Raw genomic sequence first — 14,241 nt, 5'->3', positions numbered from 1 at the left:
AGACAAGCTGGGCATTTTGCCCTTCTCCTTCCTGTCCCTGGCAGGGTGCAAGAGCAAATATCCCGAGTGTGAATCTTGGGGGATGGGACCTTTGGCCTGCCCCTGTACACGTATACACCCAATCCTCTGCCCAAGAATCCCTCCTCACCTCAACCCTGGCTCCTGCACACACACCCCACACCTTCTGCCCTGAGCCCCTCCTTAAGGATTTGAGCAATGCCAGGTAAATGTGCTGGTTATCAAGAAATAGTGATAGTTAAATAGTTAACTGATTAAATATAGAAAATTTTAACATTTAACCAGTTAACTGCCTGCCTTGCCTCTGCTGCTCCAGCATGGTAGGAGGGAGAAGGTCCTGCTGGCCTGCCTGGCCAAGTTGGAGTGGTTGGGGACAGGGCCATCTACCTGCCCTGTGTGGCTGGATTTGCCCTGTGCCACCTCTGCATGACTGGGACACTGCCCAGCTATGGCTGGGGCTGGAGTTCCTGCAGGCTACTCTCACACTGCTGGGCCAGGAGGCTGCCAGGGCATAGAACTGGGCTGCTGCCACCCTCTGTTTTCCTTCTGCGTCAAGGAGGGGCTGCACCAGCCAAGATGCCGGAGCAGCCCCTGCATGCAGGGGGCTCAGATTTGCCACAGGTAGGGGCTGCACTGGAGCAGCCCCAGTCCACAGCTGGGCTAGAGCATACCCCTGCTTGTAGCAGGTGGCGAGCTGTTCCAGCGCCCACAGGTTAACCGGTAAGCCAGTTACCGTAGGTAAACCAATTAACCTTCACATTCCTAATGAAAGACACAGTGATATTGTTCCTGAACATGGAGCAGACTTATAATCTTGTAGAGACTCATTGGGGTGAAACCTTTGCTTGCTTAGAGTTCAAACTGTGAATTCTTAGAAGTGTGTACCTATTAGTTGTTGTAGTGCCCAAGAGCTCCAAACAGGACAGCAGCCTTATTATGTTAAGTGCTGTTATAATCACAAAGCAGCCCAGGATCATGCTAATATTTAATGATCTGAAATTAAGGGCTGAGTTTGACTTAAGTTTTCTGTGTGTCTGCCACTGGACAGGAATTAATGTCCCTTTTTTACCTCAGATGTTCAGGTACAGCACTGCACTGGAGAAGCATAAACTATTTATTTCTGGTTTGCCATTCTCCTGCACTAAAGAAGAGCTGGAGGAGGTGTGTAAAGCACATGGAAATGTGAAAGACATTAGGCTGGTGACTAATCGAGCTGGGAAACCTAAGGTAAGTGTCCAGTGCTCTTGATAATCCTAATATTTGCATTAATCTAAATTTTAAAAGACATTTCTGAGGGAAAATCCTGGATATTTTGGGTCCAAAAATTGGTTTTGTGTTTAAAATTGAACAAGGGAGTCGGAATGTTTTCACATGCAACTCTGAATCCAAAACCAGATTTGTTTGAATTTGTACTTTCTTTTGTGATATCTGTAACTCATCCGTTTCAACATGAGCACCTGAAAGTGAAACTGAGTCATCCTTGCCCAAATTAAGTTGAAATACAGAAAGTACAGTTACAAATGGGAGAAAAAGATGTTTTGTAGAACTGTCAAATTTAATTGGCAGGGCTTGACAAATAATACAATCTGCTTGCCTTTGGCGAGTAGATTGTAACCCAGAAGAGCTGGGTTCGGGTGATCTGCGCATGCGCAGAATGATCTGTGCATGTGCAGATTGCTGGACAGCGTGGCTGGTGAGCAGAGCTCGCCATGGTTTGGTGAGCCCTGTTAATAGGTGCTAATAGTCTGTGAAGAATATGTTTTTGTTAAACTGATCTCATCTGACCATATCCTTCAGATGCAAAAATATGGAAATACAGCTGTAATCATAACTCATTTTTTAAAACTATTTCAATTGTTTTTAATTCTTTGTAGTGATCTTAGTACTGCTTTCAGCAATGGATATGGCAGTAAGGATTAGCCCCCCTCATCTTATAACAGATTTTGGTTCAAAGCTTCAGCTGGGATTCCTATTTAAAAGCTTTTAAAAGCTACAGACTTTATTTAATCATTCATAGCTTAAACAAGGTCACATTTAAAACTGGATATATTTTATGGACCAGAATGACCTATCTTCAAAGAGTATCAAGGCTTAAAAGCATGCATAAACTATGGAGTTGTATGAAACTGTCTCTGAGATGCAGTGGTAACACAGAAAGGCGTAGCTTTGCACTTGGTGAAATCACTGCAAGTATCACTGGAATACTATGTAGTGCAAGCTGCTAGAAATCTGCCTTGTATGGCAGTCTCACCTTAGCCATGTTTAATATTTTTAAGTCGTCAGTAGTCCAAAACACAATAGTTATATAGTGAAACCTGCATAGAGAACTGTTGTTTTTGGACTACTGATGACTTAAAAATATGCCCATATTGTGTGTGGGACATATTTCTCCAACTCTTGAGGCCATTTCTACCATTCATTGTTGACTGTTTTGCCTAAAATAAATTGGCTGGTCTTGAAACTAAAGTAACTGCTTGTGCCATAAGATAGTGGACCTGATTTTCTAAGTATAAGTTTTAAGCAGATTCTTGTCCTTGTAGCTGCTAGATAGAGATGCATGGACTAGGGATGTGTCTTAATGGGTGATGTTTACTAGTTTCAGTTAACCATTAATGGGTGGGAGGCTGGAGCAGCTTTCCACCTGCTGCTGGCAGGCAGGTACTCCAGCCCCGCAGGGGGACCTGCCACAGACCGGGGCTGTTCTGGTCATCCAGAGCACCCTCTGTGCCTGGCGAGCCCTGGTGCCTCACAGGCAGGGGCTGCTCCGGCCAAGCTGGTGCAGTCCCTGCCTATGGTGGGGGGATGAGGCGGTGGTGCTGTTGCTCAAGCCCAGCAGAGCCAGAATGGCCTTTTTGCCCTTGCCTCTTTAATCGCTTAACCGGTTAAACAATGTTTAAGTGATTAACCAATTAACTGGGATTTTACATCCCTAGCTTAGACTCATTAACTTTCACTGGGCTAACCTGTAAATCTGATGATTCTTTCAAACCTTGTGGTCTCAGCCTGGTTGAGATACTTGAGTTCTGCAGTGATGTCTCAGCTAAGGCAGCATTCTGTGGTGTAGCGCTTGAGTGACTTAACTGAAACTATATTTTGTATGTTAAGAAAGGTCTCATGAACAGGAGTTGGCTGGCTAGAAAGCGGAGCCTTGCTAATTCTTCAGCACACCTAACAGTGGGACTTCATCTCACCCATATGTCATGTCAGTAACCTACCATTGTCACTTCAGTCATCACATTTGCCTCAGCTCTGTACACAAGCTGTCCTGCAGAAAATATACACTGATGCAATTGTCTCTGGGTTTTCTTTGTTCAGGGCCTGGCCTACGTAGAGTATGAAAATGAAGCTCAAGCCTCGCAGGCTGTATTGAAAATGGATGGCATGACAATTAAGGAAAACATCATCAAGGTGGCAATTAGTAACCCACCTCTCCGAAAACTTCCGGACAAACCTGAGGCTGGGAGAGCCTTGCAGTCTATGGTACCACGACAGATGTATGGAGCGTAAGTATTTCTGGCATGTATTGCTTGGGGATGCTTAGATAATATCAGGCTTGTAACACAGGGATACTTAGAAACTAGGGATGTTAATCATGTAATAGAGCACTGATTTTCAAACTAAGGGTCGCAACTTAGTACTTGGATTGCAGAGTGTTAGGTACTGGGTCTCGTTGTAGGATGACCAGGTGACCAGCAGGGTTGCTAGGCGGGCTTCTTCCCTGTCTTGGTACTGCAGACCCTGCTGTGCCCCAGAAATGGCCAGCAGCTGATCCAGTTCCTAGGCAGGGATGGATGGACCACCTTGCACTGTCTTCACCGTGGGTATCAGCTCTGGGGACTGGTGCCTGTGGGCAAAAGCAGTGGGCAGGGTGACTTGTGCACCTGTACTTATGAACCAGACCTGCTGCTGGTCACTTCTGCGGACCACACTGTGCCCCAGTGCCAGGATGGGCAGGAATCTTGCCGTAGGACTCCCGCTGCACTGCTAAATCCTCCCTCCCCTTCATACCAACCCCATCGTGGCCCCACCTCTTAGTCCTCAGTCTACTCAAAAGATATCATTATGCTGGGTCACAGGCATCAACAATTTTCCTCCACTGGGTCATGAGGGGGGAAAAAAGTTTGAAGATCACTGAAAATCTTGGCAGCTTTATGGTTACTGTGCTGCGGACTCTGCAGGTTCTGCTGTGGGCTAAACTTTATATTGCAGAGCCCACAGTGAAGCCTCCCTGAGAGCAGGGCCTGGCTTCTGGGGAGGAACTTCACTGCTCTGCTGCTGTGGAGGCACTGTGATTGTAACCAATGCCGTTAACCAATAAGCATCAGTATATTGGTTAAATAGTTAATTGGTTATGCATTAACATCCCATCTAGGAATCTCACCAAGGACAGATGAGGATAATGAAGTGCCTTATGATTTAGGGCAGTGTTTCCCAATTTTAGTTGGCCGAGGAACCCTTTTCAGCTTTTCAGAATTTCAAGGAACCCCTAAGTTTGTTAACCCCCCCCCAAAAAAAGGGGGGGGCGGGAGAAAAGAGGGACCCACCAATTCCTTCCCCGAGACACCCCCCCCCACCTCCCTTCTGTGAGGCCTCATCTGCTTTGTTCCCCTCCTCTCCATCACTTGCTATCCCTAGCCCTTATACCTGTCTCAACCTAGTGAGAGTAAGGTGTGGGGTGGGAATGAAGGATTTGGGTGTGGGAAAGGGTGAGAAGTACAAGCTCTGGGAGGGAATTTGGATGCAGGAGAGGGGGCTCCAGGCTGGGGAGTGTTGGACTCAGGTGGAAGGTTGGGGTGCTGAGCAAGCCAGGGCTCGTGGATGTGAGGGTGCTGGAGTTTGGGCTGGATATGTGAGGGACTCAGGGCAAGAAGGCTGTGAGTGTGATGGGCTCAGGACACAGATTTGCCATGTGTGGATGGTGCAGGAGTGTTGCAGCAGAAGACTGAGGATGTGGGGATGCAGGAGTTTGGGGATGTAAGAGGCCCAGCACAAGGGGTTCCAGTATATGATAGGCTCAGATTTGGGGTCAGGTGGTGCAGGAGTGTTATGATGCTGCAGTGAAATGGGGGTTTGATCCCAATTGGGGGCTTGTTGGTCAGGCTTCATTTTTAAATAAAATACTATGTCAAACTCAAAAGGTTTTAGCATTGTCTCTATTTATGAGAGGGGCGAGAAACCTGTTTTGAGTCAAAGGTCACTGATCCACAGAAAAGTCAGTTAGGGTCACACAAGTGAGATGCAAAAAACAAAACAAAAACCCTCCAAAAAACCCCAAGCCTCACTAATGTGGTCCAAGATGTGCTGGTGGGGGTAGGGGACAGAGTGCTAGTGGGTGCTGGGGCTGGGGAGAGGGTGCTGCTGGGTGGAAGGATGCTGGCTCAGGTGGCGGGGTGCTGGGGCAAGGTTCTGGGGCAGGCAGGTGGCAGGGTGCTGGGGTCAGGGACATGGTCCTGCTGGGCACTAGGGTGACTGGCAGGGTGCTGTGACAAGGAACAGGGTGCTGCTGGGTGCTAGAGTGGATGGCAGGGTGCTGGGGCCAGGGCCAGGGTGGTGCTGAGTCTTGGGGTGTGAGGCAAGGTGCTGGGGCCAGGGTGGTGCTAGGTGCTAGGGTGGATGGCAGGGCTGCCAAGGAGCGGGATAGGGATGGGGTGCAGAGGATCTGGGAAGGAGGTGGGGGGCGAAAGGGGGTAAGGTCTGGGTGGTAGGTAGGGTGCAGAAGCAGGCTGGATGTAGGGTGTCTGGCCAGGGGGAGGGAGCAGGAGTAGGCTAGGGATAGGGTGTCTGGTTATGAGGAAGAGTGCAAGGAGCGGACTAGGTTAGGAGTTGGACCTCCCTGATCTGGCACCCTCTGGACCTGACTGGTCCCAGATGAGGAATTTTTGGTCCAGGGGAGGTCATTTCAGGGCTCCTGGTTCCCCCCCCCCCCCCGTCCCCATCCCCACTAGGCTTCTTTGCACCTCTATCCCCTGCAACCCAACTGAGCTGCCCACCCCTGCTGGTTCCCTGTAACTCCCCCAAAACCATCCCCCACAATCCAAGGGAGTGCAGCACCAGTTCCCTGCAGCCCCTCACAGCCCAGCTGAGCTGCCCTCCCCCATCTGTTCTGTATGCCCTCCCCCATCCACCTCAGCCCAGCTGAGCCCTGCACTGGTTACCTGCATGCCTCCCCCACAGCACAGCTGAGCCCTGTTTCCCTGCACTTCCTCCAAGCCCCGCAAAACTGCTGAGCCAAGAGCCGATTCTCTGCCCCTCACTCCCCTTGAGTCTAGTCCCAGTTTCCGGCACCTCCCTCCTCCTGCAGCCAAACTGAGCTCTGAGTTACACACACACACACACACACACATCCCCTACCCCACAGCCCAGCCCAGCTCCCTGGACCTCCCTACTCTGCAACCCAGCTGAGCTCAATTACCCTGCACCTTCCCCCAAACCATGCAGACATGCTGAGCCAGTGCTGATTCCCTACCTCTGCCTTCCTCCCTTCCTCTCTCCTGTTGGCTGTGTCTACACTGGCATGATCTTGTGCCAAAGCGGCCGCTCTTGCACAAAAATTTGCTGCCTGTCTACACTGGCCGTGTGTTCTTGCGCAAGTAAACTGACATTCTAATGTATGAAATCAGGGCTTCTTCCACAAGAACTACGATGCTCCCGCTGAAGAATAAGCCCTTTTGTGTAACTATTCTTGCACAAGAGACCAGTGTAGACAGGCAACATAAATTTCTTGAGCAAGAAAGCCCTATGACTAAAATGGCCATCAGCACTTTCTCGGGCAAGAGAATGTCCACACTGCCATAGATGCTCTTGTGCAAAAGCACAGCTCGCACATGGAAGAGTGGATGTGTTCTTGCACAAGAACTCTTGCCCAAGATGTTCTTGCGCAAGAAACAACCAGTGTAGACATAGCCTAAGAGTTTCCTCACATGAGCAGAATGAATTTTGTGTTGTGCACCAGTACTGAGTTCCTGTGGCTTGTTTGGATGTGCCACTGTGGCACCCAAGTTATTAATAAATATTTAAACCTCTACTTTTTCCCTCTGCTGCCCTGTCTCCTCCCCTTGCTCCATCAGCTCCCCTGGTGCCTGCTGCCCCCCAACTCCTCACCCTCCTCTGCTGTCCTGACTCCTGCCCATCTCACTGTCCTCAGCCCTCCTGTGACCTGCCCCCCCTCCACCAGCCCTTCTCTCCTCCCTGTGCCCACTCCTCCAGTAGCCCCACTTTGATCAGGTGAGCTACCCCTCCCTCTACACACCTGCCCTGCATCTCTCCTCTGATGGTGGTCCCTCCCCTGCAGGTATCTGCCCTTCTGCTTCACCCCCAGAATCCCTTGGCACCTGCACCTTCCCTTACCCCTGCACCCTCTTGGTGCCTCCCCCTTCCCTCACTTCCCCTGCCCCCTTTTTCCCTGATGCCCACCCCCTCACCACCCTCTGCCCGCATTCCCTTCATGCCCCTGTGTCCTCACACATGACTTGCTCCATCCCTGCCTTCCTCATGCCCATCCCTTCTTTCAAGCCTTCTCCCAGCACCTCCCCATACCTATCTAGCCCCTAATGCTCTTACCCTGTCCCCTCCCAGCATCACCCTGTCCCTCTCCCACTGACACCTCCCCTCCTGCCTTTTTCCTCATTGTCTGCACTTGGCCCCGTGGCATTTGTCTCTCCTCTACTCTGTCCCTTTGGTGCCTTCCGCTTCCCCTCCGCCTCTGCACAAGCACCTTTCTCTCCCAGCCCTTCCCCTTTCCCTCTGCACAAGCCCCTTCCCTTCCCTCCCTCTCCCTTTTCTTCTCCCTCTACCGTACCTTCTGCATTCCACTTTGCGGGGCCGGAGTCTGTGCTCTGTCCCCGGACTGCGAACCCGCAACTCAGCCATGCGATGCAACACAGCGCCCGGCAGGTTTAAAATCCCAGGCCGTGATGTTATGTCACGTCTGGGCGTCTCCCCACCCACTGGTTTTAGCACGCTGCAGAGGGCAGCAGCAGCAGCCAGCAAGGGGGAGCTCAGTGAAGGTTGCACATAGCAGGGACGGGTCCGGGACAGGGGAGAGACGCTCTGGGGCTGGGGTGGGAGGATGCACGGAGAGGGGGTTGGGACCCGCTCCAGCTCCAAATATTGCTGGAGCATGGGCACCACGAGCCCACACAACTCGCCGCCCATGCTTCTGCTGGCTAGCCGGCTCGCTCTCTCTCTTTTTCAGAGGGGGCAGGGGAGCTCCGGCTCCTCGCGGAACCCCTAGTTTTGCTCCGCGGAACCCCAGGGTTCCCCGGAGCACCAATTGGGAAACACTGATTTAGGGAGTAGTGAACTCACAGGTGTGGCAATGTGATGTAGACCCTTTCCCACTGCTAGACAGCTAGTACAGTAAAACTCTGATGGTCCGGCACTCCTGATGGTCCAGCACCATCAGGAACCCGGAAGTGCTCCGGGCAGCCAGACAATTGGAGCTGCTCTGCCCCCAGCTTCCCCAATTCAGCCGCTGCTAAAATTGACCAGCGGCTGAATCGAGGAAGCCAGGGGCAGAGCAGCTGGAGTGCTGCCAGGTTGATCCCGGAGCGCTGCCCCTCGGGGCTGCGGGACCCAACCTGGCAGCACCCCAGCTGTCCCCGATTCAGCTGCTGCTAAAACTGACCAGCGGCTGACTCCAGGAAGCCCGAGGCAGAGCTGCTCTGCCCCGGCTTCCTGGAATCAGCCCCTGATCAGTTTCAGCAGCGGCTGACTTGGGGACGCCTGGGGCAGAGCAGCTGGGGTGCTGCTGGGTTGGTCCCGCAGCCCCAAGGGGCAGCGCTACGGGATCAACCTGGCAGCACTCCAGCTGCTCTGCCCCAGGCGTCCTGATTCAGCCAGTGCTGAAACAGACCAGTGGCTGACTCCAGGAAGCCCAGGGCAGAGCAGCTCTGCCTCGGGTTGGGCTTCCTGGAGTCAGCCGCGGATCAGTATCAGCAGCGTCTGACTCGGGGACACCTGGGGCAGAGCAGCTGGGGTGCTGCTGGGTTGGTCCAGTAGCGCCAAGGAGTCGCCAAGGAGCGCCCATGCCAAGGGTCGGTGCTACCGGACCAACCCGGCAGCACTCCAGCTGCTCTGCTGCAGGTGTCCCTGATTCAGCCGCTTCTGAAACTGACCAGCAGCGGCTGAATCAAGGATGCTTGGGGCAGAGCCAGACTATCGGAAGGGGGGGCTATGAGGGGTCTGGGGGTGGCATCCTCCCCCCCACCCCAGACCCCTCATAGCCCCCCTTCCGATAGTCCAGCAAACCTGATAATCCGGCACCCCCTGGGTCCTAAAGGTGCCGGATTATCGGAAGTTTACTGTATTGTCAATAGCTGTTCATTGATAATTTCTGCTGGGCATGTCTGAGCACAGAACTGGCCTGAATGATCTTGATAATCAACCAAATATGAAATAGGTAGAAAGACCAAGCTCTCCTTTCATGTCTGAAAGGTGTTTTTACAGAGAAGGATTCCAGGCACACTAGGGCTGTGTCCAGACTTGGTTTTTTTTTTGAAAAAAGTAGCCTCTTTTCGAAAAAACATCACCTGCGTCTAGACTACAGCCATGTTCTTTCGAAATTAAATCGAAAGAACGTGGCTTTTCTTTCGACGGCGGAAAACCTCATTTCACGAGGAAGAATGCCTTTTTTTGAAAGTACTCTTTCGAAAAAAGGCGTTCTTGAATGCAAACAGGGCTTTTTCGAAAGAGAGCGTCCAGACTGCCTGGATGCTTTCTTTCGAAAAAGCGGCTTGCTTTTTCGAAAGTACCGCTTGCAGTCTAGATGCTCTTTTTCTAAAGAGGCTTGCAGTCTAGATGTAGCCTAGTAAAGAGAGGCTGTGCTACTGCTGTGTAACTGTTCAATGGATAAATAGGAGACTTCTGTCTCCCAAGCTGTCAGGCATCGTGCCTTTGCCAGCACTATAATTCACTCTTTGAAGGGCAACAAAATGAAAGCACCGTCAACATTGCATTGCCTGTTTAGTAAAACAATTGAGAAAGGAACAGTAGCTAACTGGATGTTCCTTGTGGTGAACAAACCTTTGTCTTTTTCCTCTTCTGATTCAAACAAATGTACTCCTTGATATTCTTAAACATGTTTTTGTGTTTTTAGACGGGGAAAGGGCAGAACTCAGCTGGCAATGGTGCCTCGTGCATTACAGCGCCAGAGCAATCTTGTGACAAAGACTGAGAATGGGATGGTCCAGAATTCACCAGCAACTTCATCTGAATCCACGGAGGAGCCTAAAAAGATGTCGAATGCAGATTTTGCCAGGTTGTTACTGGAAAAGTGAGCAAGAATAAAATGAGAAATGCCTTTTTGGAAGCCATGTTGTGTCCTTACTTATGCTAGCAAGAGAAACAGCCAGTCACACTCCTGTGTAAATACTTCTCTGGACTGTTGCATTCACCAAGATTCAGAATGGGGCTGTACAAATCTAGTCATTTATTTTTCTCTGAGAGCAAAGGGGTATGTTTTTTTGTTTTGCTAAAATGGCTTTAAATGATCCCTCATATTGAGGGTAATGCGAGGGGGTAACCTTCACTTTGCAGATTGGCTACAAGATGAAGTTTTATAGAGGTTTTTTGGTTTTTGTTTTTACTTTTTTAAAGAATGAGACAATTGAATGACAGCTTAATGCTGTGATCGTAGAGACACACTGGTCTCACATGGGTTCAGTTGGTGATAGTAGGCAGGCAGCCTCTGTGGTAACATACAGTACATCTTACGCACACTGACTTATTTCCAAAGTCATTGTCCCATACACCTCCTTGCTGAAAAGTTCATATGGCAGATGCTAGTAACTTCACCACAATGGCCTATTTTAGTATTAAGGGAGGGGAGGGAATTATATAAAAATATATTCAGTTGATGTTCCACTCAAGATGGTCTGTTTTTATATTGTGTATTTGTAAATGGCATTCAGACTCTTATTTTTAAGCTGAATCAACAATATTAGCCCTGGTAATTTTGTTTCATGTAAAAGCTGTAAATGCTACTGTGGACCATTTTACATTTTGTTTGCTAAATGACGATTTCATGTCTTGACAGTTTGTTTCTATATGGCTTCAGTTTCTTGAATTTTGTTTTGTACACAATGTGAAGTGCAAGTTACTGCTTTATTAAACTAAAAATTCTCAAAGGTTTTTTTTAAAAAATACCGTTGCTTTTATTTAAATACTAGAAAACTTACTTGGTGTTGTCTGGGTCCAGCTGGGGGTGGGATGGGGAGGACCATATAGATCATCACTGGCGTGGCCACGCTGCGGGACCCGGCAGCCTCCTGGGGGTGGATGGTGGTAGCAGCGCAGAGTCTAGCTTCAGCAGTGCTCCCCAGATCCAGGCTAGGGATGCAAGAGGTTAACCTATGAGCTAATGATTATCTGTTTCTGTTTAGCTGGGAGTCTGTGGGGCCCCTTTAACTGTGTAACTGATGGAAATTAGCTTGGTTGCACAGTTAATATTTTTAATGCTTTTTTTACATTCTGGACCCAGGATGGGAGGGGGGAGTTGTGCTGGCTTGCTGGCATGGCCATGCTGAGATCCAGTTGGGAGAGGGCTATGCTGCCCAGCCCCAGTGGTACTTCAGGGAGGGGAAGAAGCAGAAGGAGTTTAGGAAAGAGAGGTCATTTACCTGGGCTGGTGACTAGCAAGAGGGTGAGCCCCATCCCCAGCTAGTTGCTCCCTTTCTGGTGCGGCTACCCCAATGGTCACTCTGCAGCATAGCTGTCCCCCATGCTCACTGCCTCCAGCCGTGATAGTGTAGTACTGCGTCCTTCCCGTCAGCTCTCTCCTTTTCCATGTTAGGGGAAAAAACAATTGACTTCCAAAGGCACATCCTATTTTTCTGCCACAACCAAACCCTGACCCTTAAGTTAAGGTAAGAGGAAGCTGCATACTAAATTGGGTGGTCCTAACTATTACCATTTAAGAGGAGTTCTTGAACAAACTAACTTGCAGATAGACTCTCAGACACCTGCCTCTAAAACAGGGCTACTCAACATGCAGCCCATGGACTACATGCGGCCTGTGGTGCGGTTTGGGTTTATATGGGGCTCATCATGCAGCTTGTGAATGGGATCCTTTTGAACATGGCCTCCCCGGGAACATACTCCACAATGGTGATTCAGTAAATGGTCTTCTGTTGATTTGTGTTTTAGTAATTAAATTCATGGACTGTCATTTCACAGTAAGGCTACGTCTACACTGCAGGCTTTTGCCAGCAGAGAGTATGCTAATGAAGCATTCAGTAGCATTTGCTGCGCTGTAATTTGCATATTCTTCTTCGAGTGGCCCCCATGGGTGCTCCGCTCCTGGTGTCGCCCCATCCTGGCACCGCGAATCAGAGAGCTATCAGAGCCGTGATCCGCCGGACCACGCATGTTTGGTTGCCTCTGGCGGCATTCGTGCCTTTGATCTGTTGCGCGTGGTCCAGCCCCGCTCAGTTCCTCTCATCCGCCCCTGGTCGTGGACGGAGCTCCCTGTCTTCCATCTTCAATCATTCTCCTCAGACCTGTTAAGGCATTGTCTCCCTCTCCTACCTTTTCTCCAGGATTGTCTCCTTCACCACCGAGGCACCAACGGTAGCAGGATTACAGTACTTCTCCTACTTATTAAGCACATAGGCGACCCACCTATAGGGATACCGTCTACATAGAAACACGACGCTCTCCATCTCATTCTCGTTCACCCAGGCGATCACCAACTCACAGATCACCTAGATCATCACTGCGGAGAGTCTGCTATATCCGCAGGGCACGGTCTTCCCGTTACTCTAGCACGCTCTGAGATATTATGGGCACTACCATAGGGCTGCCTAAGACCATTCCCATTGGGATCACGTTTCACTGTCCTACAGGGGGTGATCCTCCAGCTGTCGCTCGCCCAGCGTGCAATACTTACCTGAGAATTCACAGCAGCTGAATTCGCCTCTTCCATCGAAAAGTCCAACGTGGAACACGAACAGTCAGAAGCAGAAGAGGGACAATTGTCCGAAACAGAAGATCCTCAAAAGGGCATTTCCCCAACTGATTGCTCCTCTTCTTCTCTGGATGAGGCAATGATCCTGGGTGACTCCTCCACCGGATGACCTGAAACAATTCCAGGACCTGTTCAAAAGAGTGGCAAAGACACGATACATACAATTAGCAGATGTTCCAATTAACACAGTCTTTTTAAAAACCTACGGCGGCAATAGCGAGCAAAAATTGCCCCCTCTATTGAAGAGGCAATTATGGAAGTGGTGGATGAAACATGGCAGGCCCCAACATCGGTCGCTCCAACAAGTAAAAAGGTTGATTGAAAATACTTTGTGCCCGCCAAAGGTTTGGATTTTCTCTTCAATCATCCCCAGCCTAACTCACTGGTAGTTGACGCTGTGTAGCACAGAGCTAAAGTGCCTCAATATCAAAATAAATTACAAGATAAAGACAATAAGAAATTAGACGTCTTCGGTAGAAAAGTTTACTCTTCTGCTTCGTTGTTATTATGTATTGCAAACTACTTGGCCCATCTCTCAAACCACAATTTTGACAGCTATTCAAAATTCGCTGAGTTGTTGCAACACCTGCCGGATACCAAGAAACCTTTATTGAAGGTCATAGTGCAAGAGGGCTATGTCTCCTGTAATACCACATTGCAGATGGCCATCCATGGCCATGAGACGGTCTTCCTGGTTATCCTCTGTAGGAACCCCGCGAGAGCTGCAAATTAAGGTTGAAGACCTACCTTTTGACAAACACAAACTGTTTGCTGCCAACACTGATAAGGTTCTTCATTCTGGGAAGGACTCCTATACCACGCTATGTACATTAGGAATGTACACACCTCCTTATAGGCGCAAGCGCTATTATACCTACCAAAGAAGGTATGACTACATGTTTAATAAACAACCACCACATGCCCAGGTAACCAGCGCTTCCGGCAGTGTCCTCAATGCAAGAGTCCTCAGCAAAACCGTTTGTCCAATCAGCCTTCAACAAAGCAACAAATTTGACTTCCCCGTCGAGGATGCAAACATGACTCCCACATTCAATGTTCAGCACAACTCTATCCAGTCCTTTCACCATCGACTGAAGCCATACTACCTACCTTGGTCCAAGATCACCTTGGACAGATGGGTACTAGAAGTAGTACTATCTGGTCTCTCCATCCCCTTTCTTGCCATTCCTCCAACTACTCCATCCACCCCAGCCCTTTTCAGGGACCCCTCTCACAAGCATCTGTTGACACAAGTAGTT

The 14,241-nt window shown here is 49.7% G+C and overlaps 1 protein-coding gene across 2 annotated transcripts in view; it reads left to right on the top strand.

Annotated features, from left to right (window-relative positions):
- The window catches only part of SART3 (spliceosome associated factor 3, U4/U6 recycling protein), a 31,503-nt gene extending 20,355 nt beyond the window's left edge, over window positions 1-11,148 (top strand). For both annotated transcript variants that reach the window (XM_075898772.2, XM_075898771.2), the window contains exons 17-19: window positions 1,093-1,245; window positions 3,334-3,521; window positions 10,115-11,148. In XM_075898772.2, the coding sequence (XP_075754887.2) occupies window positions 1,093-1,245; window positions 3,334-3,521; window positions 10,115-10,295 (522 nt within the window). In that variant the 3' untranslated portion in view covers window positions 10,296-11,148. The remainder of the gene's footprint in view (window positions 1-1,092; window positions 1,246-3,333; window positions 3,522-10,114) is intronic.
- The last annotated feature ends 3,093 nt before the right edge of the window (window positions 11,149-14,241 follow it).

Source organism: Pelodiscus sinensis, chromosome Z, assembly GCF_052426305.1.
Source record: "Pelodiscus sinensis isolate ZL-2025 chromosome Z, ASM5242630v1, whole genome shotgun sequence".
NCBI lineage: Eukaryota > Metazoa > Chordata > Testudines > Trionychidae > Pelodiscus > Pelodiscus sinensis.
Note: the sequence above shows the minus strand (reverse complement) of the source record. Positions and strands in the feature narration are given on the sequence as shown.